This window comes from Lissotriton vulgaris, chromosome 2_1, assembly GCF_964263255.1.
Source record: "Lissotriton vulgaris chromosome 2_1, aLisVul1.2, whole genome shotgun sequence".
Lineage (NCBI taxonomy): Eukaryota > Metazoa > Chordata > Amphibia > Caudata > Salamandridae > Lissotriton > Lissotriton vulgaris.
In genome coordinates, this window is record NC_141687.1 from 2,063,647,849 (window position 1) to 2,063,674,982 (window position 27,134).

The window sequence follows — 27,134 nt, forward strand, 5'->3', positions numbered from 1 at the left end:
AATCCTTATCAGAATATGCAGATCTAGAAGTTCAATTTTCTGTAACATAGCATTATTTTTGTTGATATTAGGTGTGCCTTGAAAAGATGGAAGATATTCAGCTTGCAATGGTTATTTCCAGATTATATGAATCTGAATTTGATACTTCATCCACTTATGAATCGATTCTTTATGAAAAGGTTTTGGGATGCAATAAGGATGGCACAGGGTTCGTCTGTACCAAATTTCACCCAGATCCCTTTTTGCGAAGTATTTCCTACTGGATTATAAAGGATCCACCAAGAGCTCTGGATACACTTTTAGAACAAACTCCAAAGGAAGATGAGGGCAATCCAGGTAGGAATAAGTCCTATTAAATGCTCATTGTTGATATTATTCTTGTTTAAGTATAGTCGTGCTATCGCATAAACATATATACTGTGTTGGGCATGCAATTATCCGTGTGGGATTCAATTTGTTTATATTTGTCTTTTTTTTAAATTCTGGTAGAAGGAATATTTCATAATGTCATCGTGTTCATCCCTCCTATGTACTCGCGAACAGTAAACAAAAGTTATGCAATATAAATGTCATGCTGCAAATTTTACAAATGCAGTACTGCTTGAGTCATCATACAGGTATGCGAGTGGTGTCGAGAGGTAGGAGCATCAGGACAGCTTGATTGATCGTTCAAGTTTACTTCTATTCAGGAATGAACTGAAGACACATCCTTTCAAAGACATCCTTCTGCCTTGGAAGGGCTTTTACCCAACATCTCCCCTCCAACATAGAAAGGATCAATGATCATACTGTTGCGCTTTAGCCTTGACCAGCACTCCATTGGTTGTGGGTTGGGAGAGCGGCACAATCTGAATACAGACCCAATTGAACGTTTGCCTGAGGCCGACAGCTCGGGGGAAATATGCAGGCTGACTAGAATTACCAATCCTCGGAGAGACTCGCTGAGGAATAAAAAATTAGCTAGCATTCGCACCAAGAATTTTCAATTCATTAAGGACACACAGGCGAGGATTATGCTTCTCTTTCTTTTATTTGCCACTCAAAGCAGCCAATGAAAAGTTTTGTATGCAAATAAAAACTACATTTCCCATGATGCTTGGTATACAGCACATCCTGCATGACCCTATAAGTGCCTCCATAACCTGTTGCTGAGCCTCTTTCTTTTCTCGAACATCTCAGTCTAATAACATTAAGATTTCAGTCTAAGAACATGTACTCAAGTCCAAACAACCATCCTACAAAGTGGAAGAACCAGAACTAAACTGGAGACTATATGTCTTAACCAAAAGTACTTCTAATCCAGATTCAGATTCAAAGATTTATTGCATAATTAATTAAAACTATTACAAATTCACATAATAAAATAACAGAGCATATTGATAACATTTCTTAAATTGCTACTTCTCAAGATTAAAATAACCTTAAAAGTGATGCGAATTAGAAAGCAATAGGAGGAGCTTCCTCTGACATTAATCAGTCTATCTCCGGGTCTCTTTTTCTTTTCCCAGTATGAGACCCTGTAGTTAGGGTTTCACTGATAGGCTTTCGTCACGGTGTTCCCCCTGCTCACATTCTCTTAAGCGTTTACTAGCCTCCGCCATAAATTTAACTCCCCGGCAAATCAAAATTGAGGAGGAACCTCCCAACCAGCTTGTAACTGCCTGTCTGCATGAGCGAATGTTCATCTCTTTAAAAATGGATTTCAAATGTTGTCGTCTCTGTCCTATCAGTGCCGGACATACACAAAAAAGATGGGCTAAAGTTTCATATTTATACCCACAGAGTCGACATTGCTCCGACTGATAGGAATGTTTCCAAGAGGGTAATAAGTCTTTTGAGACATGCATGCCCATCCTATAGTTTGTGAAAGCTTTTTTTAAATGGCCATTGAAGTGGGATGTAAGATATGCATGAGGTTTTAGTATTGTGAAAGAGTTAATAATGGTCCAGCCATGACGACGATTTGCGAGGGAATATTTATCCTCCAAAAAGGATTTCTTTTTCGCTGCCCCGTTGGCTAGTCTACTTAGGGTTGATTTGTCTGTTCCAGGTTCAGCTTTTCTACGCACAGTTTCAGGTACTTCCCCAATGTATTTCCAGAATCGGTCTCCGCCCGTTGTTTGATTTCTTCCCAGCTCATCCAGTCCATTGTATCTGGGTCTGCAGATCGAAGTTTGTTACAGGTTTTTACGAAGCCGCTCATGCTCCGGAAATACTGATTTTGCAGTCCAAATTCCAGCCTGACTTGAGAAACCGAGGCGGATTTTGGGAGATTGAAAACCGCTTTATAGATTTTAATCTGTAGGTCGTTCAGAAAATCGGCCTCCTTACCACACCAAGTAACTAGACCTTAGGATAAGCTGGGCAAAATTTGAGCTGTCATGACTTTTAATAGGTGCTTGTGGTTTGGGCAGTCCATATTTCCTTTTAAAGATCGGTAGGCAAAGATCAAAGATTGGGCTTTTGCTTGAATTGCTGCTTTGTGCTCCTTGTGATTTCCACCTTTTGATATTATTATTCCCAGGTATTTGTATGAATTTTGTTCTTCCACTATGTCCCCCTTCGCCGTCCATTTGTACTTAAGTTTTTGCGGATCTACTAGGTGTACCACTTTTGTTTTGTCTTTATTTAATTCCAGCCGTTCCCGATCCAAGTAAGATGACAATTTATTAATGGCTCGTTGTAGACCGATAGGTGTTTTACTCAACAGAACTATATCATCTGCATATTGCAAAAAATATATTGGATTGTTAGCCAATAATGGGGGGTGATTTTCAGCCGATTCCAACACACTTGAGAGGTCAGAGAGAAAAAGGTTAAACAGGGTGGGGGCTAGTACACATCCTTGTTTTAAACCTTGATGCGTAGGAATGCTCATGGTTGTACTGCCCCCATTGCCCAGTTTCACTCTTGCCCAGGTGTTCCGGTATAAGGCTATTATCGCTTGCAAGAGTTGATTTGGGAGGCCCCAGCATTTTAATTTATCCCACAAGCGCTCTCTGTTCACCCTGTCAAAAGCAGACTTGATGTCTATAAAGCAGGCATACAGCCGGGTTCCCTTGGCTACTGCGTTGTCCATTAGGAGTGACAGGCAAGTTAAGTTAGTTATTGTCCCCATTCCTTGCCTGAAGCCAGTTTGGTATTTGGAAATTTTCTTGGTTACTCCTACCCAGGCCTGTAGCTCAAGTAGTAAGCAGGAGGCGTAGAGCTTAGCCTCCACGTCAATTAAAGATATCAGTCTATAATTTGTTGGATTACGATGATCTCCGTGCTTGAATATCGGGTGAATAATGTTTCCTTTCCAAGATGTGGGAACGTCTGCTTGTTTGTATATGTGGTTAAATAAACGAGTTAAAGTCTCTAGCCACATATCTGGATCCTGCTTAAAAATAGCATTTGGCAGCCCGTTCGGGCCTGCAGCTCCTTCTGACTTCAATTTTGATATAATCGATTTTAATTCTTTTTTGTTGATTAAATCGGCCAGCTCAATTTCCCCCTTTGAGACTTCCTTGGACTCCGGTCTTTCCTTATAATTAGTTCCATTTTGTTTATCCTCGACTTCCTGTATGGCCCGTAAACTTTTCTCAGAGACTTGCTCTGTTTCTTTGTATAAAGATTGCACATGACGGACCCAAATGTCCGCTCCGACTCCTGCTTCCTGATGGAGATTAGTTCTTTGATTTAGATCATTTATGATTCCCCAGAAGTCACGACTATTAGGATGTTTTCCCGCAATTAGGAGTTTGTTCCAAATGTTTTCTTTGTACTCGGCCTTTGCGACCCTCACGGCCTTTCTATAGATGCTCCTGGCTTCCCTAAGTTTGGATTTGTTTGTCGCTGTCTAATCCATCTTCTTTTCGGACCCTGAAAGGAACGAAGCACAGGAAAAAAAACGTAACTTCTCCTTAAACAGAATAAAAAATACATACGGGTGGGCAAACATTGTAATATAACCGGGTGGGATAATCCCCCCCTTCGTGTCCGTAATAGAATTGAAAATTCTTGGTGCAAATGCTAGCTAATTTTTTATTCTATTACAGGACAGGAGGCTTCTGATTATGCTGGTTTGAAGCTTATCAAACACAACTGAAGCTATATCACCCACCAGTTTCTAATAACATTGTTTAAATGTAGACTCAGAAGAGCAGTTAGCAGATGGCATAATATATTGAATGGTAGAACCCAGCATGAAAGTCTTTGATGCCATGGCACCATGAACAGGATGTGCCTACCAGCTTCTTCCATGACTGATTTTAACCATCTGGCAATGGTAGCTACAGACACAGGTTTATGAGGTTTTTGTAATGAATTTAACAATTGAACTGAACCATCCGGTCGTATAATAAATGTAGACTCAGAAGAGCAGTTAGCAGATGGCATAATATATTGAATGGTAGAACCCAGCATGAAAGTCTTTGATGCCATGGCACAATGAACAGGATGTGCCTACCAGCTTCTTGCATGACTGATTTTAACCATCTGGCAATGGTAGCTACAGACACAGGTTTATGAGGTTTTTGTAATGAATTTAACAATTGAACTGAACCATCCGGTCGTATAGACCTAGTACATTCTTCATAGGCCTTAAGACATTGAACCACACATAACTTAGCGTTAGAGGGAAAAGCATGATAATCAACACTTTTTGAGAATGTTTTAGTTCTGGCAGTGATGGTAAAAGAAACTCCTTCTGGAGTAAATACTCTACCTGTAAGATCCAGAGCTTTGACGTCGGATGAACCTCGACAGGCAGTTAGGCATAACACAGCATGTTTGGACGACAGTTGTTTCCTAGATAACACATTTTTATCTGCCCATCTATCAAATAGGGAAAGAACTACGGAAACGTCCCACAGGGAAGAATATTTTGGTTTGGGAGGATTCGCAATGCGGATACCTTTTAACATCTTACAAATGACCGGGTGTATGCCCACAGGTTTGCCATCTATTTGGGAATGACCAGCTGAAATGGCGGACCTAAAATTATTAACAGAACGATACGCCAAAGTCTTGTACGCTTTCTCCGATAAGAAATTCACAACATGGGATAACTCGGCCGGCACGGGATCCACATGTTGCCCCACGCACCAATGAACCCAGCTGTGAGAAGTTGGCCTGATATATAATGTTCACTATTCTAGTGAGCACTTTGTATCAGTCCAAACAACCCTTATGGTGATTGGTTGTAAGTCAACCTTATAGACCAGCTATCCTAGTAGCGTGGATACGAGCAGTCTTCGGGCTAAACTCCAGAGGGCGTGTTAAGCCAGCTGTTATACAATCACATATACCCCTTGAACACCAAGTGAAAGGACACCACACAAGTGTTATGAAAATAAACAGTGTATTTATTTAGATCACAACAGCCCTGTACTCTTTATGAGGACAGGGTACTAAGCACACAACAAAACTCTTACGAAAATACTTTAAGTTGCACAATTTACACAAATGCCCGAGGGGCACGAAAAACCATATACTCTAAAAGTGGAATGCGAAATTACTAGCAGGTAAGTACTGTACTAATAGGCTTTGGAATCGCTAGGACTACGTTACTGAACCTTCAGATTACTGGTAGGAGGCCTAGGGGACTCGGGTGCAGAGTGTGCACTCTCAAGCGGGATGCGGGACAAAGTCTATGGGAGCTAGTAAAGACAAAGTTAGTGTTCTCGGGCGAACCCCATAAGGTAGATCGAAAACGACAGTGGATCCTGACCCTTGGATAGTGAGGCTATGCTGGGGCACCGAAATGCCGAAGTTACCTAGCCCAAGGGCTGCAGCTGCATAGGTCTCAAAAGACGTCGGGAATCCTCGTAGACGAACCAGGAGCCTGAAGAAAGAAGTTGCTGGCAGGCTACCAGTGAAGATTGTTCGAGTGATCCAAGCCTGGATCGAAGATGGATGACACCTGAAAGCAGAGGAGACCAAGTTTGTGACTACTAGCCAGTAGTCAGGTGGCACCAGGAGGGCACCGGATGGTAGTCACCTCGACTAGGTGAGTGGGCGACGCTGGGCTCTGCAGTCTCACGGACCAGGAGGTGTTGTCGGCGACCAGGATGAAGGTGCGAGCTGTCCCACGATGGATGATGCTGTCGACGTCGCTGGACCCAGGATTGGGGCAACAAGTCTTGGCAAATTCAAGCCCACGCGGTGGACCTAAAATGGCGTCTGGGGTGGACCAGGAGGGTCCGGGGTGCTCCTCTTTTGGAAGGGAGCAAGGGCCAGTCTGGAGCTACCAGACCAGCAGCAGTGATGTTGTCGGGCGTCGTTAAGAAGGCCACAAGCCAGTGGGCTAGTAGCCAAACAACGCGGTAAGCAGCAAAAAGCAGAAGGGCCCCACGCAGATCGTGGAGATGCTAGGAGGCTGGACTTCGGTGCTGGAGCTGCTCAGGGTCGGGGCTTCTCGGACCCCAAAGCACTCACCAGAGGATCCCTCGGCGGTCGTGCTGGATAGAAGTCGTGCAGTTCTGATGATGGCCGGTCCCTCGAGGTCTCGTCGCACCTACGGTTCTCAGCTTAGCTGTAAAGGTAGGTAGAGGTCAGAGGTGCCAGGGAAGCCGGGTCTCGTCGTGCTGGTCGGTCAGATTCCTGAGGAAGGACGTGCAGCAAACCGCAGAGTTCTTAGATGGTGCCTACGGATGCAGGGTGACTACTCCTTAGCCACAAGGGAGAAATCTTGAGAAGAAGTTGAGTTCCTTTCGTAGAAAGTAGTTTCTTGATTCAAAGATGATCTAATTTGGAAGGGTCCCCGCTCCTGCCTTTATCCTAAAGAAAGGGGTGGGTACGCGACTAGGTCCTGCCCTAGGGGTGGGACCAGGAAGGGGGGTGGTTACACCCCTCTCCCATGCCGGACTTTCCCCAGGCCAGGGGCTGGTGTGCCCCTGGAACTGGTTCTAGCCGGCAGATGCGTAGTGAGCACCGGGGTGCCACTTGCAGTCACCTTCCTGTAAAGCCCTGCCTACCCAGGATACACAAAACCCTCTCTGGGATGGTGCTAGAACCGCCCCTGACAGGAAACCCTTTGTCCAAGCTCTCCTCGCTGGAAGGACTCCCAGCAGCAGGAGGTCAGACTCGTGTCTGTGGTGGCAGCATCCATTTTGTGGAGCTGAGGCTTCAGTTAACTTTAACCGGGGTTCACAGTTACATACATGTCGTGTCCCTCTAGAAGGGTGGAATGCTAACCCCGTCACCAGAATTGGCGAGGGGTTAGTATTCCAATTTGTATGACACCTTACTCGACATGTTTTGATAAAGCAATACCAAAGATAGCATTTAACCGCGAGGATTATAATGCACTTAAGAGTATATGGTATGCGTTATCATGGAACAGCTATTAGGACTTGGTTCCGCAAGCTGCAAACGGGCTCAGCTCATGCCAGAGCACCATTTCACACGATTCCATGCACTCTGCCTTCAGGATTGTCAAGGCCTGCCATAGGAGTGACTGATAGGAATCTGTGTGTCCATTGTTAGGGTTAGATATAGGTATACTATACCTAAAGCAAAGGGTGATTACACCACCTTGCCCCAGCTGTCGTGCAGCCAGTTGTGTCAGATTTAGATGGCCATCCAGGGGTGGCATAATACATGCTTCAGCCCCTGGTAGGCCCTGGGTACACCTATGCCCTGAGTTACAGGGTCTGATAAGGTGGCCCAGTTCCAATTGGATAATGCACCTAAGGTACACATGTCAATTTAGTGAGAGAAGAGCTAGGCTGTGGGTCTGATTGGCAGGCCCACAGCCAGAGAAAGTCGTAAACCAGTGAAACAAAAGCAAAAAATCTGGGTGATCATAGGATTGCAGACCCTACTCTCGTACATGACCCCCCCCCCCCCCAAACTTTGGGACAATAAACTAACCTTGACCAGGTGAGTCTTCTTGCTCTAAGTGGAAATACTTGGAGAGCCCATCTGCATTGCCATGATCAGTGCCATGTCTATGCTCCACTGTAAAATCCATCCCCTGTAGGGAAATGGACCACCTAAGCAGTTTGGGGTTTTCACCCTTCATCTGATTTAGCCACAAGAGGGGTTTATGGTCGGTCTGAATCTTGAAATGAGTGCGAAACAAGTATGGCCTCAGTTTCTTCAGGGCCCAAACCACAGCAAAGTCCTCCCTCTCAATAGCTGACCAATTTTTCTCTCTGGGGGTCAGCCTTCTGCTTATAAAAGCAATGGGCTGGTCTTGACCATCAAAATTCAGTTGAGATAGAACAGCTCCCACACCCAACTCAGAAGCATCTGTTTGGACAATGAATGGTTTGGAGTAGTCTGGACTCTTGAGGATACGTGCTGTGCACATGGCCTGCTTTAGGTCATCGAATGCTTTTTGACAGCCTGCTGTCCACTGAACCTTTTTTGGCATTTTCTTACTTGTCAGTTCATTAAGTGGAGTCACAATTGATCCATAATTCCTGACAAACTTTCTGTAGTAACCAGTCAGGCCCAAGAAAGCTCGAACCTGAGTCTGGGTGGTTGGAGGAGCCCAGTCCCTGATGGACTGTATCTTGCTCTCCAGTGGCTGAACTTGGCCTCCACCTACAAGGTGGCCCAAGTATACAACCTGTGTCTGCCCTATCTGGCACTTGGTGGGCTTGATAGTGAGACCTGCTGCTTGCAGTGCCTCTAACACTTTCCTCAGGTGGACCAGGTGATCCTCCCAGGTGGAGCTAAAGACAGCAATATCATCAAGATATGCTGCACAGAAGTCATCCAGCCCAGTGAGGACATGATTCACCAACCTTTGGAAGGTGGCAGGTGCATTCTTCAGACCAAAGGGCATTACCACAAACTGATAATGCCCACCAGGGGTTGAAAATGCTGTCTTGGGCTTGGCATCCTCAGCTAACCTGATTTGCCAATACCCAGCTGTCAGGTCAAATGTACTTAAGTAGTTGGCAGAAGCCAATCTATCTATAAGCTCATCTGCCCTTGGTATTGGGTGGGCATCAGTCTTAGTGACTGCATTGAGACCTCTGAAGTCTACGCAAAACCTCATCTCTTTCTTACCACCCTGGGTGTGAGGCTTTGGCACTAGAACTACTGGACTAGCCCAAGGGCTATCTGAGGGTTCATTGACTCCCAACTCCAACATTTTCTGCACTTCTGTTTTGATGCAGTCTCTAACATGATCAGGCTGCCTGTAGATTTTACTCTTGACTGGCAAGCTGTCACCAGTGTCAACCTCATGGGTACACCAATTGGTTTGACTGGGTGTTAGAGAGAACATATGTCTGAAGGATTGAAGAACTTGTTTGCAATCCTTCTGTTGATGTTCAGAGAGGCTGCCACAAAAGACAACACCATCTACTGACCCATCATCAGGATTCTGAGTGAGCAGGTCTGGGAGAGGGTCACTCTCTTCCTCCTGTCCCTCATCTATGGCCATGAGCAAGCTCATGTCCTTTCTCTCGACATATGCTTTGAGCCTGTTTACATTGAGCACCCTGTGGGGGCTCCTGGGAGTTCCAAGGTCCACCAGGTAGGTGACCTCTCCCTTTTGCTCAAGAATTGTATGGGGCCCAGACCATTTGTCTTTGAGTGCTGCTGGGGCCACTGGCTCCAACACCCACACCTTCTGTCCAGGCTGATAGACAGTCAGGACAGCCTTTTGGTCATGCCAAGCTTTTTGGAGTTCTTGGCTGGCCTTAAGGTTTTCAGATGCCTTTTCCATATACTCAGCCATCCTGGAGCGGAGACCAAGTACATAGTCCACTATGCTGGTTGCAGGCTTTTTGAGAGGTCTCTCCCATCCTTCCTTAACCAAACACAGGGGTCCTCTCACAGGATGCCCATACAGAAGTTCAAAAGGGCTGAAGCCAACCCCCTTCTGTGGGACCTCTCTGTAAGCAAACAAAAGGCAGGGAATCAGGACATCCCATCTACGCCTGAGCTTTTCAGGTAGTCCATGAATCATCCCTTTTAGGGTCCTGTTGAACCTTTCAACAAGCCCATTGCATTGTGGATGATAGGGTGTAGTGAACTTGTAGTTGACACCACATTCCTTCCACATAGCAGTTAAGTAGCTTGACATGAAGTTTGCACCTCTGTCAGAGACAACCTCCTTAGGGAAGCCCACTCTGGAGAACACTCCAACTAGGGCTCTTGCCACAACAGGTGCTGTAGTGGTCCTAAGGGGAATAGCTTCAGGATACCTGGTGGCATGATCCACTACCACCAGTATAAACGTGTGCCCTGATGCTGTCTGGGGTTCCATTGGACCAACAATGTCTATCCCCACTCTTTCAAAGGGCACCCCCACCACATGCATTGGTATAAGGGGGGCCTTTGTTGTGCCACCTGACTTACCACTGGCTTGGCAAGTGACACAGGAGCGACAAAACTCCTTGGTATCCTCATTCATGTGAGGCCAGTGAAAGTGTGAGACAAGTCTGTCCCAAGTCTTTGTCTGGCCTAAGTGACCTGCTAAGGGAATCTCATGGGCCAAGGTAAGAAGGAAACCTCTCCGAGTCAAGGGGATAACCAGCCTCCTGGTCATGCCAGGCTTGGGGTCTCTTGCCTCAGTGTACAGGAGTCCATCCTCCCAGTATACCTTGTGTGTACCTGTGGCGTTCCCAGCAGCCTCAGCAGCAGCCTGCTGTCTGAGGGGTTCAAGGGAAGGGCAGTCTAATTGTTCCTTCCCCAGGTCTTCTCTTGAGGGTCCCCCTGAGCCCAGGAATTCAACTTGATCAAGTTCAAACTCTTTAGGCTCAGTTTCCCTCAGTTCCTGTAGGTCAGCCTCCTCTGAGACTTGATCCTCAACCTGGGGCAAGGGGGAAGGCAATGCCTTAACCCTACTGCTCTTCTTCTTGGAAGGTGGCTGGTCCATTGTTCCAGGATCCAGCACCTGTTCAGTGGGGCATCTTCTGGCCTGTGACCTAGTCACAGCAAGCACATGTGCTGGCAAGCCTAACATTTCCATGTGAGTCCTATGCTCCACTTCTGACCATTGTGATGACTCCAAATCATTGCCCAACAAACAATCCACTGGGAGATCTGAACTAACTACAACCTTCTTTTGGCCAATTACCCCTCCCCAGGAGAAAGCAACAATTGCCATACTATGACTGGTAGTGACATTGCTTGCATTGGTCACCAGGAAATCTGTACCTGGCATGATCTGTCCATGGTCCACAAAGTTAGGTGTCACCATTGTGACACTGGCACAAGTGTCCCTATAGGCCTGAGCCATTTTGCCATTGATAAAAGGTGTCTGTCTGTATTTGTCCAAAGTATTGGGACTGACATCAGGGGATATATCCACATCCCCTGTACAGACAAGGACAGCCTGAGTGTGCCAACTAAGTTGTCATACCCCTCCGAACTCAAGGTTAACCCAACTAAACCCTTGGGAGATGCACTACTACTGCTGGCTGTACTAGGGGGCACAGGTGCCTTAGGGGCTGCAGTAGTAGGAGTCTGCCCTCCTTTCTTGGTGCACTCACTAAACCAGTGAGTTTTACTTTTACAATATTGGCACCACCTTTTTGACTGGCCTTCTTGATTCTTCTTTTTCTGGGAAGCCTGACCCCCACCCTCTTTGGGTTGTTGGGGACCTGTCGAAGACTTCTGGTCATTTTGTTCACCTTTAGAATCTTTACCCTTCTGGTCTGCTTTCTTCTGACCACCCTGGTTCTGGCCCTGGTTTTGCTTAACTCTTGTTCTGACCCATCTGTCTGCCTTCTTTCCCAATTCTTGGGGAGAGGTCAGATCTGAGTCAACAAGATGCTGATGCAACAACTGGTTCTGACAATTGTTTAAAATCTGTTCCCTCATGATCAGATTATACAATCCTGTGTAATCAGTAACCTTACTGCCCAGCAACCAGCCCTCCAAAGCCTTAGTGGCACAATCTACAAAATCAGACCAATCCTGAGACTGAGTTTTCTGGGTATCCCTGAACAGCAACCTGTACTGCTCAGTGGTTAGCCCAAACCCCTCAATCAGTGTATTCTTCAGGACTTGGTCATTGTTAGCATCCTCAACTCTAGTAGTGAGGAGCTTATCTCTACCTTTACCTTCAAAGGAGAGCCACAAGATAGCTGCCCACTGACTCTGGGGGACACACTGTACAGTGCAGGCCCTCTCCAAAGCAGTAATCCATTTGTGGATATCATCCCCTTGTTTAAAGGGGGGCACTATCTTACTCAGGTGTCTAGTGTCTAAACTCATGTTTTCCCTTGGGGGAATGCTGCCACCAGTGGGATTTGTCCCACTCAATTCTTGCTCTCTAGCAAAGGCAAGTCTCTCTTTGGCCAGGGCAAGTTCTTCCCTTTCAATCCTCAGATTGACTTCCCTTACTTTGGCTTCATATACTCTCCTCTGAGAGGATGTCATCCCTCTGTGAGAAGAGGCCTGAGAGCCATTGGTTCGAATGGATCTGTTAGAGCCTCTTGATAGAGACCTAACTCGTCCATTCCCAATGTTAAGCTGGCCTGAGAGGGGCCCCAGGGATCTCCTAGTACCATTCTCATGCCTGCTTAAGTTGTCCCTAGTTAGCTGGCTAACTACTTCTGGACCTTTGTCTGCCTCGTCTTCAGATGGCTCTAGATCCTCATCCTCCTCTTCACCTTCTGCAGAGAGATGGATAAGGTCAGGGTCACCTAAGGTTCCCTCTAGGGGAGGCATGTTCCCATCTGGATGAGAAGGTTCTGTGTTACCAGCCCTCCTAGCATAATAAGTCTCTAAGAGACCAATCAGAAATGAGATTGTGGGGTTAGACCCCTGTTTGAGTTTCCTGGAGGTACACACTTGTCTCATCTCCTGGAAGCTAAGAGCAGCATATCTGGAAGCGACCTGTGGAGGGTCCACTGACACAAGGGGAGACTCAGAGTTTCCTCCTTTGTCTGACATGCTGATTCTAGTGTGGTGTAAGTGATGCACCTACCTACACTATATGTTTGCCTACTGATCCCTTGCTAAGAGTTGTAGCCAAGGTGTGCTAAGCCTTGAGGAGCTACAACAGCTGGTTCAGTAGAACTCCGAGTATTCTAAGCTAAGTTATATGTACCTGAAGTACTTATGTGATCTTTCACAAGATATTCTTAGGATACGTGTGGTAAAACAACAGCAAGCTCAAATCCCAACCGCTGCTCACCAATGTGAGAAGTTGGCCTGATATATATTGTTCACTATTCTAGTGAGCACTTTGTATCAGTCCAAACAACCCTTATGGAGATTGGTTGTAAGTCAACCTTATAGACCAGCTATCCTAGTAGCGTGGATACGAGCAGTCTTCGGGCTAAACTCTAGAGGGCGTGTTAAGCCAGCTGTTATACCATCACATATACCCCTTGAACACCAAGTGAAAGGACACCACACAAGTGTTATGAAAATAAACAGTGTATTTATTTAGATCACAACAGCCCTGTACTCTTTATGAGGACAGGGTACTAAGCACACAACAAACTCTTACGAAAATACTTTAAGTTGCACAATTTACACAAATGCCCGAGGGGCACGAAAAACCATATACTCTAAAAGTGGAATGCGAAATTACTAGCAGGTAAGTACTGTACTAATAGGCTTTGGAATCGCTAGGACTACGTTACTGAACCTTCAGATTACTAGTAGGAGGCCTAGGGGACTCTGGTGCAGAGTGTGCACTCTCACGCGGGATGCGGGACAAAGTCTATGGGAGCTAGTAAAGACAAAGTTAGTGTTCTCGGGCGAACCCGATAAGGTAGATCGAAAACGACAGTGGATCCTGACCCTTGGATAGTGAGGCTATGCTGGGGCACCGAAATGCCGAAGTTACCTAGCCCAGGGGCTGCAGCTGCATAGGTCTCAAAAGACGTCGGGAATCCTCGTAGACGAACCAGGAGCCTGAAGAAAGAAGTTGCTGGCAGGCGACCAGTGAAGATTGATCCAAGCCTGGATCGAAGATGGATGACACCTGAAAGCAGAGGGGACCAAGTTCGTGACTACTAGCCAGTAGTCAGGTGGCACCAGGAGGGCACCGGATGGTAGTCACCTCGACTAGGTGAGTGGGCGACGCTGGGCTCTGCAGTCTCACGGACCAGGAGGTGTTGTCGGCGACCAGGATGGAGGTGCGAGCTGTCCCACGATGAATGATGCTGTCGACGTCGCTGGACCCAGGATTGGGGCAACAAGTCTTGGCAAATTCGAGCCCACGCGGTGGACCTAAAATGGCGTCTGGGGTGGACCAGGAGGGTCCGGGGTGCTCCTCTTTTGGAAGGGAGCAAGGGCCAGTCTGGAGCAACCAGACCAGCAGCAGTGATGTCGTCGGGCATCGTTAAGAAGGCCACAAGCCAGCGGGCTAGTAGCCAAACAACGCGGTGAGCAGCAAAAAGCAGAAGGGCCCCACGCAGATCGTGGAGATGCTGGAAGGCTGGACTTCGGTGCTGGAGCTGCTCAGGGTCGGGGCTTCTCGGACCCCAAAGCACTCACCAGAGGATCCCTCGGCGGTCGTGCTGGATAGAAGTCGTGCAGTTCTGATGATGGCCGGTCCCTCTGTCTCGTTGCACCTACGGTTCTCAGCTTAGCTGTAGAGGTAGGTAGAGGTCAGAGGTGCCAGGGAAGCCGGGTCTCGTCGTGTTGGTCGGTCGGATTCCTGAGGAAGGACGTGCAGCAAACCGCAGAGTTCTTAGATGGTGCCTGCGGATGCAGGGTGACTACTCCTTAGCCACAAGGGAGAAATCTTGAGAAGAAGTCGAGAGTTCCTTTCATAGAAAGTAGTTTCTTGATTCAAAGATGATCTAATTTGGAAGGGTCCCCGCTCCTGCCTTTATCCTAAAGAAAGGGGTGGGTACGCGACTAGGTCCTGCCTTAGGGGTGGGACCAGGAAGGGGGGTGGTTACACCCCTCTCCCATGCCGGACTTTCCCCAGGCCAGGGGCTGGTGTGCCCCTGGAACTGGTTCTAGCCGGCAGATGCGTAGTGAGCACCGGGGTGCCACTCGCAGTCACCTTCCTGTAAAGCCCTGCCTACCCAGGATACACAAAACCCTGTCTGGGATGGTGCTAGCACCGCCCCGGACAGGAAACCCTTTGTCTAAGCTCTCCTCGCTGGAAGGACTCCCAGCAGCAGGAGGTCAGACTCGTGTCTGTGGTGGCAGCATCCATTTTGTGGAGCTGAGGCTTCAGTTAACTTTAACCGGGGTTCACAGTTACATACATGTCGTGTCCCTCTAGAAGGGTGGAATGCTAACCCCGTCGCCAGAATTGGCGAGGGGTTAGTATTCCAATTCGTATGACACCTTACTCGACATGTTTTGATAAAGCAATACCAAAGATAGCATTTAACCGCAAGGATTATAATGCACTTAAGAGTATATGGTATGCGTTATCATGGAACAGCTATTAGGACTTGGTTCCGCAAGCTGCAAACGGGCTCAGCTTATGCCAGAGCACCATTTCACACGATTCCATGCACACTGCCTTCATGATTGTCAAGGCCTGCCATAGGAGTGACTGATAGGAATCTGTGTGTCCATGTGTAGGGTTAGATATAGGTATACTATACCTAAAACAAAGGGTGATTACACCACCTTGCCCCAGCTGTCGTGCAGCCAGTTGTGTCAGATTTAGATGGCCATCCAGGGGTGGCATAATACATGCTTCAGCCCCTGGTAGGCCCTGGGTACACCTATGCCCTGAGTTACAGGGTCTGATAAGGTGGCCCAGTTCCAATTGGATAATGCACTTAAGGTACACATGTCAATTTAGTGAGAGAACAGCTAGGCTGTAGGTCTGATTGGCAGGCTCACAGCCAGAGAAAGTCGTAAACCAGTGAAACAAAAGCAAAAAATCTGGGTTATCATAGGATTGCAGACCCTACTCTCCTACACCAGCCCTTTCAGGCTGAAGAATATGACCCAAGCCTGGTTAATGAAGGCTGCAGCCTTGTCTGAAAATCCTGGCATTTCCCATTGTTGCCTGAAAACCTCCAGGCCTTCAGGGACAACTGTCCCGACACTACCATCGAATGTACCTCTCCATGAGGGCCCTGGAGCATTGTGGAGGACCACGGAATTATCGTGAGGAAGTCGCAGCTCATCTTCAATAGTATTGGGCACTAGGGCTAGTGGGGTTATCAGAATAATCTCCACCCGCTGTTGGGTTACATGAGTGGCCACCCCCGGAATCAAGATGAATGGAGGAAAGGCATAGTTCAGACCTTTGAACCCTTCCTGAGAAAACGCATCTGTTGCTCTTGCCAACGGATCCGGTCTCCAGCTGAAAAACATATGGACACAAAGAGGTCTATCTCGCACGTGCCCCACACAACTTGAAACCAACTGAATATCTGGGGCTGGGGTTGCCAGTCGCTGTAATCCTTTAGGTATTGTGAGTTCCAATACGCTACTACATTGGATTGTTCCGGAACGTATACAAGCTATGACTGAAATCTGATGACTCAGGCAGTAATGCCAAAAGTCCTTCGCTATCTCTGCTAGAAAGGACAACCTCATGCCTCTCAACTTGTTAATACACCTCACTCCTGAGATATTGTCCATCCACAGAAGGATGCAGCATGAGACCAGCTTGGGAGAGAGCGTCCAGATCGCGAACAACACTGCTAACACTTCTAGACAATTTATATGCAGCTCGAGCTCGCACAGGGACCACCGACCTCCGGTGTATATATCTCTGTAGCACGCTCCCCAGCCCCAATGGCTGGCGTCCGACTCTATGACAACTTCTGGTTGAGAGCCCAAGATGGCCCTGCCGTTCCATGCATCCATGTGGGCCAGCCACCATTGTAGCTCTTCCCGCACCTCAGTGGAAAGAGGAATCCGATCTGTGTAGGACAGTCCCTTCCGAGGGTGTTGAATCTTCAATCTCTGAAGGACCCACGATTCTGCCAATCAAGCGAAATGAGACTGCCTGTTTGGACAAGAGTCTTGACATCTTTCAATTTGATGCGAGAAAGGCTCAACTGGGCCGTCTGTGAATTAATGACGAAACCCAGAAAGTCCATGATCTGAGCAGGTCAAAGAGCCAATTTAGGTATGTTGATGACGAACCCCAAGTTTTGAAGAATAGACATGGTCATGTGCAAGTGTTGCGCAGCCAATGTCGGAGTCTGAGCCATGATAAGTATATCGTCCAGATACACTATCATGCGGACGCCCTGTTCTCGTAAGTGCGCTATGACCCGCTTCATCACCTTGGTGAATCACCATGGCACCGAGGTAAGTCCGAAAGGGAGGACCAAATATTCGAACAACTGGTTCTGCCAATGAAACTGCAGAAAACTGTGGTGAGGAGGAATTATAGGGATTGAAAGGTAGGCGTCCTTCAGGTCCAACCGGACCATCCAGTCTCCTTCCTTCAGCAAATCTGACAAGAGATGGATATGCTCCATCTTGAAATGGCTGTATGTCATATAATGGTTGAATTCCCTTAGATTCAGTACCAACCTGTGACTTCCGCCTTTCTTCTGAACCACAAAAATATTGCTGCAGAAACCGTGAGGACCATCGTCGCAATACGCAATTGCTTGTTTCTGCAGCAATATGTCTGTTCTGCATCTATAAAATCGCACTCTAGTTGGGAAAAAGAGTTGTCGGGTGGAATGTCCTGAAAGGGAGTCTGATAAAAATCTAGGTGAAACCCCTGAATTGTCTGTAGAACCCACGCATCCTGTGAGATCGGAGCCCAATTGCGATAGAAAAACTGAGTATGACCCCCCAAGGGTAACTGAAAGGTGTTGGAAACTCTTACTTGCAGACTCTGGAGCTTGGAAGGCCGCTCGATGTCAGCCTCTGTTAAAGCGTTGTCTGGTGAGGTAGAAGGTACCTCCAGGAGTGGAGTCCCACTCGCCTCGACCAAGGCCGTAGTCTCCTCGGAGAGGACCTTGATAATACTGGCGGCTTGGCGAGCGTCCTCTGCCTCGCCCGGCCTCATTAAAAAGGCCAGCCTGGAAAAACCCGTTTGATGCCCTATTGGCCCTTGTCAAGGAACGTGAATGTACCTACATATTTGGAAACGTCTTTCACGAAGCGGTCACCGAAGAGGTTACCCTCTGCCAGAGGACCTGGTTCTGCCGCAGCGAGCTCCGTCAAGTTAGAATCCATTCTGGGGGGGCGTGGCTTCGGCGCGTAGCGGAATGGCTGCCTGCTAGGGTCGCTCCGCGCGCCGGAACCGTACACTGGAAGAATACCATCCTTTAAAACCCTGCTGCACGCGACAAAACCCCCTCGAAAGGTCCCGGGACGACTGTGGCATGAACTGACTTGGTATAAGGGCTTCTACCCTGCGCTCCTTTCCTGAACCGGGCGAGGCGGTGACGGAGGTGCGAGAGGAAAATGGCGCTGACGCGACAAGCGGCCTGAGTGCTTTCCGATCGTGGAGGATCCTGGTGCTTTCATTACGTGGTGGCGCGCTTGGAGGGTTGAGTGGTGCGCGCAGATCGCACGGACGCTGCGGCCAGTTGAATGAGGAGGTGCTATGGCCCAGCTGCGTGAGTGTCCCCCGATGTAATGGGAGGCATCTGATGAGACTGAACGCGGTTTCCCCTGGGTGACGGACTGCAGCCTGCGGCCTGCCTTGGCTTCGACTGTCCTTGAGACTGGTAGGGGCGCTGCCCTGCTGTGAGACGCTGGTGGTCGTGGATTGACGGCGCAGAGGCGAGGCCCAGACGGACGGACCCGATAACGTAAGTGAGGCGCTGGGGAAAGTTGTGCCTGGTTGGCCGGGCGGCGTGGGTGTCGCGGGGTGCGGCGACCTGTTGTGAGGCTGCGCCTCGTGGGGCCCGCGTGGCGAGGCCACATGAGGTCGCAGCTTGAGCGGTGCTGCTTATCGTTACTGGTTGGCTACTGGGCTATTTCTTGGCGCCAGGGGGGTACTGCCTGACGGCCTTCTCGGTATGCTGTCAGACCGGAACACGGCTGAGAGCGATTGAGAGGCCGCGGTGGGCCTCTCAGTTGAGGGGAGGGCGAGAGTGCCGAACCTGGTCTGGGGTGATTGCCCTGAGCGCTATGCGGCTAGACCGAGCGTGGGAGGCCCCGCTCGCAAACGTCCGGTACTCTTCGTGAAACACGGTCTGCTGAGGCCTAGCTGTGAGGAGCGGCGGCACCGCGGAGTGGGAAGCGAGGGCTGTGCACTAGTGAAGACTTGTTGTACTGGTAAACTACATGAAGACGACATGAGGCTGAGGAGCAGAGCCCACAAGAGTGTGATACATAGCGGTGAAGCTGCGGTGCTCATCGTGTGGTGTGGCTGGACTGCAAGTTGATTTCCAGGTGGCTGATTGGTTCCACTGGGTCATTTGGCTACGCAGCGGATCAACATGGGCAAATCGAGCCTAAACAGGCTAAGCTTCAGTCTGAGAATAAAAGGCTGACTCGCACAACGGATGGTATGGGTGAGCAGAGTGACTCGCGAGGTGCTTCGGGCTTCACGGAGGATGCAGAAGATTACACCAGGTCAATACTTTTTGAGCTACATGAGGGTATGAAGACCATAGACAGCAAAATTGACGCCCTAGCGACTGGATTGGATATGGTCAAGAAGAAAGAGGACAAGCATGAGCACAGATTGGACGTTCTCGAGAATTGTGTGTCTGATGTCTATGATGCACAGGCTACGGCAAGCACACAGATCCTGCAAATGGAAAAGATACTTGAGGTGATTAGCGCAAAGAATGAGGATTTAGAAGCGTGCTCAAGGCGTAATAACATTTGTTTTATTGGTCTTTCGGAAACCACGCTCATACCCAAAATGGAGACTTTCATATATGGCATGTTGCGCAAACTTTTTGGGTCCGCTCTCTAATGTGGTGATAGTGGAACGGGCGCATAGATCCTTGGGACCGAAGCCTAAATCGGGGGCGCCGCCGCGCCCAATCATTGCGCGCTTGCTCATCTATGCCGATAGGGATGCCATTTTGAAAGAGGCCAGGGCCAAGGAACCGGTGATGTACAAGGGGGACAGACTTTCATTTTTTCCAGATTACACGCCTGCGGTGCAGACAACGAGAATCAATCAATCAATCAATCAGTGACACTTATAAAGCGCGCTACATACCCGTAGGGTCTCAAGGCGCTGGGGGGGGGGGAGGTTTGGGGGTGCGCCGCTACTGCTCGAACAGCCAGGTCTTCAGCTTCTTCCTGAAGGAGAGGTGGTCTTGGGTCAGGCGCAGGTCGGTCGGGAGGGAGTTCCAGGTCTTGGCGGCCAGGTAGGAGAAGGACCTTCCTCCTGTAGTCGCTCTTCGGATGCGGGGGACGGCGGCGAGGGCGTGGTTGGCTGATCGGAGGTGGCGTTTGGGAGCGTAGAAGTTGACTCGGCTGTTGAGGTAGCTCGGGCCTTGGTCGTGTAGGGCTTTGTGTGTGTGGGTGAGGAGGCGGAAGGTGATTCTTTTGTTGACGGGGAGCCAGTGAAGGTCTCTCAGATGTCCGGAGATGTGGCTGGTTTGTGGGATGTCGAGGATGAGTCTGGCTGAGGCGTTCTGGATCCGCTGGAGTCTCTTCTGGAGCTTGGCGGTGGTACCGGCGTAGAGGGCGTTGCCGTAGTCCAGTCGGCTGGTGACGAGGGCCTGGGTGACGGTCTTCCTGGTCTCGGTGGGGATCCACCAGAAGATCTTCCGTAGCATGCGTAGGATGTTGAAGCACGCCGAGGAGACGTTGTTGACTTGCCTGGTCATGGAGAGGGAGGAGTCCAGGATGAAGCCCAGGTTGCGTGCATGGTCTGTCGGTTTGGGTGCGGTGCCCAGGGCGGGAGGCCACCAGGAGTCGTCCCAGGCGGAGGGTGAGGGGCCCAGGATGAGGACCTCCGTCTTGTCCGAGTTCAGTTTCAGGCGGCTAGTCGTCATCCACTCGGCTACCTCTTTCATCCCTTCGTGCAGGTTGGCTCTGGCGGCGGCGGGGTCGTTGGTCAGGGAGAGGATCAGCTGGGTGTCGTCGGCGTAGGAGATTATGCTGAGGTTGTGTTTGCGTACGATGGCCGCGAGGGGGCTCATGTAGACGTTGAAGAGGGTGGGGCTCAGAGATGATCCTTGGGGGACGCCGCAGATGACTTCGGAGGCCTCTGACTTGTACGGTGGTAGGCGGACCCTCTGTGTTCTTCTGTCGAGGAAGGAGATGATCCATTCCAGCGCCTTGTCCTGGATTCCGATGTTGCTGAGGCGCCGTACTAGGGTGCGGTGGCAGACCGTGTCGAATGCCGCGGAGAGGTCTAGGAGGATGAGGGCCGCTGTTTCTCCATTGTCCATCAGGGCTCGGATGTCATCGGTGGCGGCGATGAGGGCGGTCTCGGTGCTGTGATTGGCTCGGAAGCCGGACTGTGAGGGGTCGAGGGATCCGTTCGTCTCGAGGAAGGCGGCCATCTGCTTGTTGACGGTCTTCTCGATGACTTTGGCTGGAAACGGGAGGAGCGAGATGGGGCGGTAATTCTTGAGGCCGGTGGGGTCCGCTGTTGGTTTCTTGAGTAGAGCGCTGAGTACGGCGTGTTTCCAGCTCTCAGGGAAGATGGTGGTGTCGAAGGATGTGTTGATGATGTCTCGCAGGTGGGGTGCGATGACAGCGTCGGCCTTGTTGAAGACGTGGTGAGGGCAGGGGTCGGTCGGTGATCCAGAGTGGATGGAGTTCATCGTGCGGATGGTGTCTTCGGTGCTGATCGGGGTCCAGGCGTGGAGGGTGGTGGTGGAGGGTGGTTGTTCGGTCATGGTGTGCGTTGGTTGGTTGTTGAAGCTGTTGTGTATGTCCGCGATCTTGTTGTGGAAGTATGAAGCGAGGGAGTTGCAGAGGTCTTGCGATGGGGTGATGTCGTTGTTTCCTGCGCTGGGGTTGGAAAGCTCTTTCACGATGTTGAAGAGTTCCTTGCAGTTGTGTGCGTTGTTGTCCAACCGGTCCTTGAATGCTGTTTTCTTGGCGGCGCGGATCAGCTGGTGGTGTTTCCGGGTGGCAAGTTTGAAGGAGGTCCTGTTGTCCGGTGTCGGTTCCCTTCTCCAGACTTTCTCGAGGGCTCCGCAGTTCTTCTTGGAGCTCTTGAGTTCGTCGGTGAACCAAGGGGCCTTCTTGCTACCGGGTCTGCTAGGCGGGGTCCTCAGTGGGGCGAGTTCGTCCGCGCAGTTGCTGATCCACTTCGTGAGGTTGTCGGCGGCCTGGCTGGGGTTCGCTGAGCTGGCAGGAGGGTGCTGGCTCAGGGAGGTGGCGAGCTGGTCTGCTGTGATCTTGTTCCAGCTTCTGCGGGCGGCCTGTTGCTGGTGTTGGTGGGTCGTCGTTCTCTTGAAGGTGAAGTGGACGCAGCTGTGGTCCGTCCATTGAAGCTCTGTGGCGTGGCTGAAGTCGATGTCTGTGCTGGAAGAGAAGACTGCGTCGAGTGTGTGTCCGGCGAGGTGGGTGGGGGTGGACACCAGTTGCTTGAGTCCCAGGTTGGCGAGGTTGTGAAGCAGGGTGCTGGTGTTGCGGTCGTTGTTGTTCTCCAGATGGAAGTTGAGGTCTCCCAGGAGGATGTAGTCAGCGGAGGGGAGGGCATGCGGGCTGACGAAGTCGGCGATGTCCTCGCTGAATTGTGTGCGTGGTCCAGGGGGTCGGTAGATCAGGGTGCCTCTGAGGGTGGTGTTCGGGTTGGTGTGGATCTGGAAATGCAGGTGTTCGGCGCTGGTCAGGGTGTTGTCGGTGCTGGTCGTGAGACGGATGGTGTTCCTGTGGATGATGGCGATGCCTCCTCCCATCTGGTTGGCGTTTCGGTCCCTCCGGACGATCTTGTAGCCCTCCGGGATAGCGATGGCGATGTCGGGAGCTGAAGAGGCGTTCATCCAGGTCTCCGTGAGGAAGGCAACGTCAGGGGCTGTGGCGTCTAGAAGGTTCCAGAGTTCGATGGCGTGTCTGTGGACGGAGCGGGTGTTGAGCAGGATGCACTTGAGGTGGGTGCTGCTTGTGTTTGACTTGGCGGGTGCTGGTGCGAGGCTGGTCCGGATGCAGGTGAACTTGCAGGCGTGGCAGCTGAAAGGTCCGTGGGTCCGTCGTGGAGTGGCTTGATGGCATACTGGGAGTCGGCCGGTGTTGAGAGCGGTGAGGGTGGCGGCGGAGTACGTCAGGCGGGTTGGTCGGGGTCCTGGGAGTTTGTGCCAGTAAAAAAGTTGCTGAGAGAGGCGTCTGAGCCGTAAGCAATGCTATATCCGGCGAAATTGAAGATAAAGCACGAGGAACAGTCACACTCTTTTACGGATGTGAAATCTGCAATAAAATTCACCAAACACATTTGCAAGGCGAAGCCTTGACAGAAACCTTTGGATGATGAGAAGACGGTGTTAGGACTGGACGATGCAGATTAACGATAAGACAGCAGATAGATACCTGTGTGCCCCTCTAGATACGCCCGCTCTGGTTCTGTGTAGGCTAAGTATAGCATATGTCAGGTGCTGAGTTGGAAGGGAGCGGGAGGTGGAGGTCACTTTTGCTTCATTGATGTCCATTGCGGATCCCAGGCAGGGTTGCTGATTATAGTTTACTGAAATATGATTTGATGAAAATGCAGACGGGGCAGTTGGATAGTTCCGGTGCGGGTACAGGTTGCTGAGCCTCCTCCCCAAGAGGGTGTTCCCCACATGGCTGTTGTTTTGAGGGAGGTTGGGGGTCGAATGGTCTCGACCCGATTGGGAGGTTGGAGTTGGGGGGGGGGGGGGAGGGGGGGGGGGGTGTTGGGAAAGCAAAGTTTTTGTTTGTTTTCTTATACATTGAATCTAGTCAACTGTGTAAGCTAAAATGTGATGCTCTCTTAGAGGTTGTATTGTGTTATAGCATCATGCTTCGTGCCCCTCTGGGTCCTGCTACAGTAGTCACTGATTATAGGATTTAAAATACCGGATGGTAGATAAATGTACGATGATAACCTGGAATGTTCGAGGTCTAAATTCTCCAGAAAAAGTGAGGCAGGTGCTTGCATATCTAAATCGACATGAGATACAAATGGCCTTGATGCAGGAAACACACTTGACTAAGCTTACTGAGCGTGGAGTGATGAGTAGGTGGGCGGGCTTTCGGCTGGCCGCTTCGTACTCATCCTATGCGAGAGGGGTGATGATCTTGGTCAAGAAGGGGACGGACTTTCAGGTGCTGCACACATACACGGATGAAGATGGTAGATGTGCCATTTTTACTACAGTTTGGGTCAACGGACCGTTTTCTATTCTGGGCATGCTTCTACCTTAGTCTTCATTATCTTTTGGAGCACGGAATTTTTCTTTTCTCAGGTAACATATGAAGGTGAATTTCACTTTTTGTCTTCTGCGCTTTTTCACATTTGGGATCTTTACATGCTCTATTTCGTTCTTCTTTTCCGTTTCTTCTGGTTTTATATATAGGCCTGTGACACAATTGTGTCGCCTGTATTTGTAATGTATATACCTTAAATTTTTAACTAACTTGCAATATGGCCCTTTATGTACAGTCACTTATGGATTACATTTTGTTTTTATTCCACAGCCTTGAGAAAGTCGTGGTACGGATGTGTTGTACCGACGAAACACGTGTTGGCTGTTTCTGTTTGATGCTCTGACTATTTTCATGACGTTTTTTGAATCAATGGAATTTCAATCATATGTGAACCTTTTGCTTTGTTATCCTGTCCAAGAATGATGACTCCATGATACTTGGAACTGGACTTATGTTACCATTTGCTACACAAACTGTTGTGATTAATAAGTCACGTTTTTCTACTTGTTCTTAGGATTGTGCTCCTCTTATTTATTTTTTATTTATAAAATTTCTATAGACCCCTTTTTTGCATGTATAGAATTGCCAACCTTTTGATTGGCAAGAGTCACCCCTGGTAGTGAGTGACAGTGGTCCATGTAGCACTCCATCTCAACTTGATGCCTTATCTTATATTGTAAACCCAGTATTACTCTGTATTGAATACAACAAGTGTAGGTGCACCACTACCACCACTACCAAATTGTTCTATTATAGCTGATGGAATGGGTTGAGGATGTGGCGCCCCTTGCTCGCACGTTGTCAGATCATAACCCGGTGAGACTGGTTATACGATACTCGAGGGTGGTGCGTCGTCCTTTTACTTGGAGGTTGTGCTCTGCGGCGCTCATATAGAAAAAGTCGATACATGAGGCCATAGTTCAATATTTCGCGTTAAATAAAGACACTGTAGAGGATGCTTCAACACTCAGGGGGCTTTGCATTGGAACGGCAGCGGGTATACTGAGAGACATACGGATGCAACTCCAAAACATTGAAAACAAATTGTGCGACTTGGTGAGGGGTTATGAGATCAAGCCTGAGATGACTAAGCTGGCTCGGATACAAGAACTGGTTGGGGAGTATGATACATTTGCTGAGGCGGAGATCAAGTATTTGTCCCGTAGGCATACAGCTAGAAGGTACGGTCAGGCGGGTAGACGGGTCGTACACTGGCTTTTAAAATCAGGCAGCGTCTTGAGCAACAGCGAGTGAACAGAATAGTTGATGATCAGGGATTCGAACATTACGCTCCAGAGGCCATCACGGAGCAGTTCTGCGTGTTTTATATGGATTTATATAGTTCACGTGGTATGACATCCGAGACAGAATTTGACGCATATTTGGTTAACATAGCCTGTGCTTGGCTTTCAGACGTACAGCGAAAATATCTCTGCCTGCCCATAGATGAGCACGATATCAAGCTGGCGATCCCGGCCATGCCTAACGGCAAAGCACCTGGCCCAGATGGGCTTACAGTGGAATTTTATAAGAAATATGCTGATCTGCTCGAACCGCATCTTTTAGAAGTGTACACGGAGGCGTATGATACAGGGATGTTGCCCCCGTCGTTGAGAGAAGCGTTGATCATTACTCTGCTTAAGAAAGATAAGCCGGCGGATAGTTGTGAGTCTTATCGCCCACTTTCACTAATTTATATTGACGCCAAGATTCTGGCAAAAATCCTGGCCACCAGATTACAGCCACTGCTGCAGGGGCTGATACTACCGGATCAATCAGGGTTCATTCCGGAGCGGTCCACCTCGCACAACCTCCGTACACTGTTCTCTATGTTCGCTGTATTAGAATCGAGCCTGGAAGCAGCGGCGGTGCTACTGGACGCCGCTAAGGCGTTTGATTCGGTGGTATGGCATTATATGCACCGGGTCTTGCGGCGTATGGGTTTTCCACCATTATTCACACAGTGGATAACAGTACTCTACACTGCAGCATCGGCGAGAATACGGGTAGGGGGACTGACATCTGAATCACTACGAATTGAGAGGGGCACTCAGCAGGGATGCCCTTTCTCACCCTTGTTGTTTGCAATCATATTGGAACCTCTGGCCTGTGTCATTCGTCAGCATCATAGGGAGACCACACTTAATTTTAACTACAGGCCGGTATCAATGTCAATGTACACTGACGATATGGTACTTTTTGTGCGTGAACCGTCCAGATATTTGGCGCAGCTGCTCCGGGAGTATGTTAGATTCTGTCTTCTATCTGGCTTACACATAAACTGGGATAAGTCGCTTATAATTCCACTAACATCAGGTACTACTCAACCCAGTCTGGAATACCCACTGGTGTGGTCTACAGATCCAGGTAAATATTTGGGTGCCTGGGTACATCGTGACCCAACTGTGGTAGTCAGGGAGAATTATGGGAGAGCATACTCGAAACTGGAAAGTATAGTTGACAACTGGATTTTGTTACCGCTGTCTCTGGCGGACCGCATTGCCCTCATCAAAATGGTTGTATTACCTAGATTTCTCTATTTGTTTATGAACATACCAATAATGCTCACTATGGAGTTTTTTAAGAATCTCTTTGGCCAGTTAATCCAATTGGCGTGGGGTGGTAGAGCTGCGCAGATACAGTGGTCGATCCTTACCAAAGGATATGAGAGGGGAGGATTTGCGACGTCAGATTTTCATACCTATTATCTAAGTGAGCAGGCTCAATATTTATATTATTGGTATAGACCGCATGCCTTTACACTGCACGTTGCAGTGGAAGAGGGTGATATGGCTCCCATCCCGCTACACAGCGTAGTCACTCATCATTCACGTGGTACTCCGAAATCAGAAATTAATGCAGTTGATGTCACGGTTTCTGCTTGGCGGAAAATTGGGCAACTAGCACAGAAACTGCCGATATACGCGTCGAGTATGTATCTGGAGCATCACACAAACATGTCAGTTACGCATGAAGCCCCATTCATGAGGGTGATGCGGGAGGCTGGTCTCTCTCAC

The 27,134-nt window shown here is 49.2% G+C and overlaps 1 protein-coding gene across 2 annotated transcripts in view; it reads left to right on the top strand.

The window, feature by feature from the left end:
* The window catches only part of DMXL2 (Dmx like 2), a 2,078,996-nt gene that overhangs the window by 929,072 nt on the left and 1,122,790 nt on the right, over positions 1-27,134 (top strand). For both annotated transcript variants that reach the window (XM_086958287.1, XM_086958289.1), the window contains exon 23: positions 72-336. In XM_086958287.1, coding sequence (XP_086814413.1) covers positions 72-336 — 265 coding nt within the window. The remainder of the gene's footprint in view (positions 1-71; positions 337-27,134) is intronic.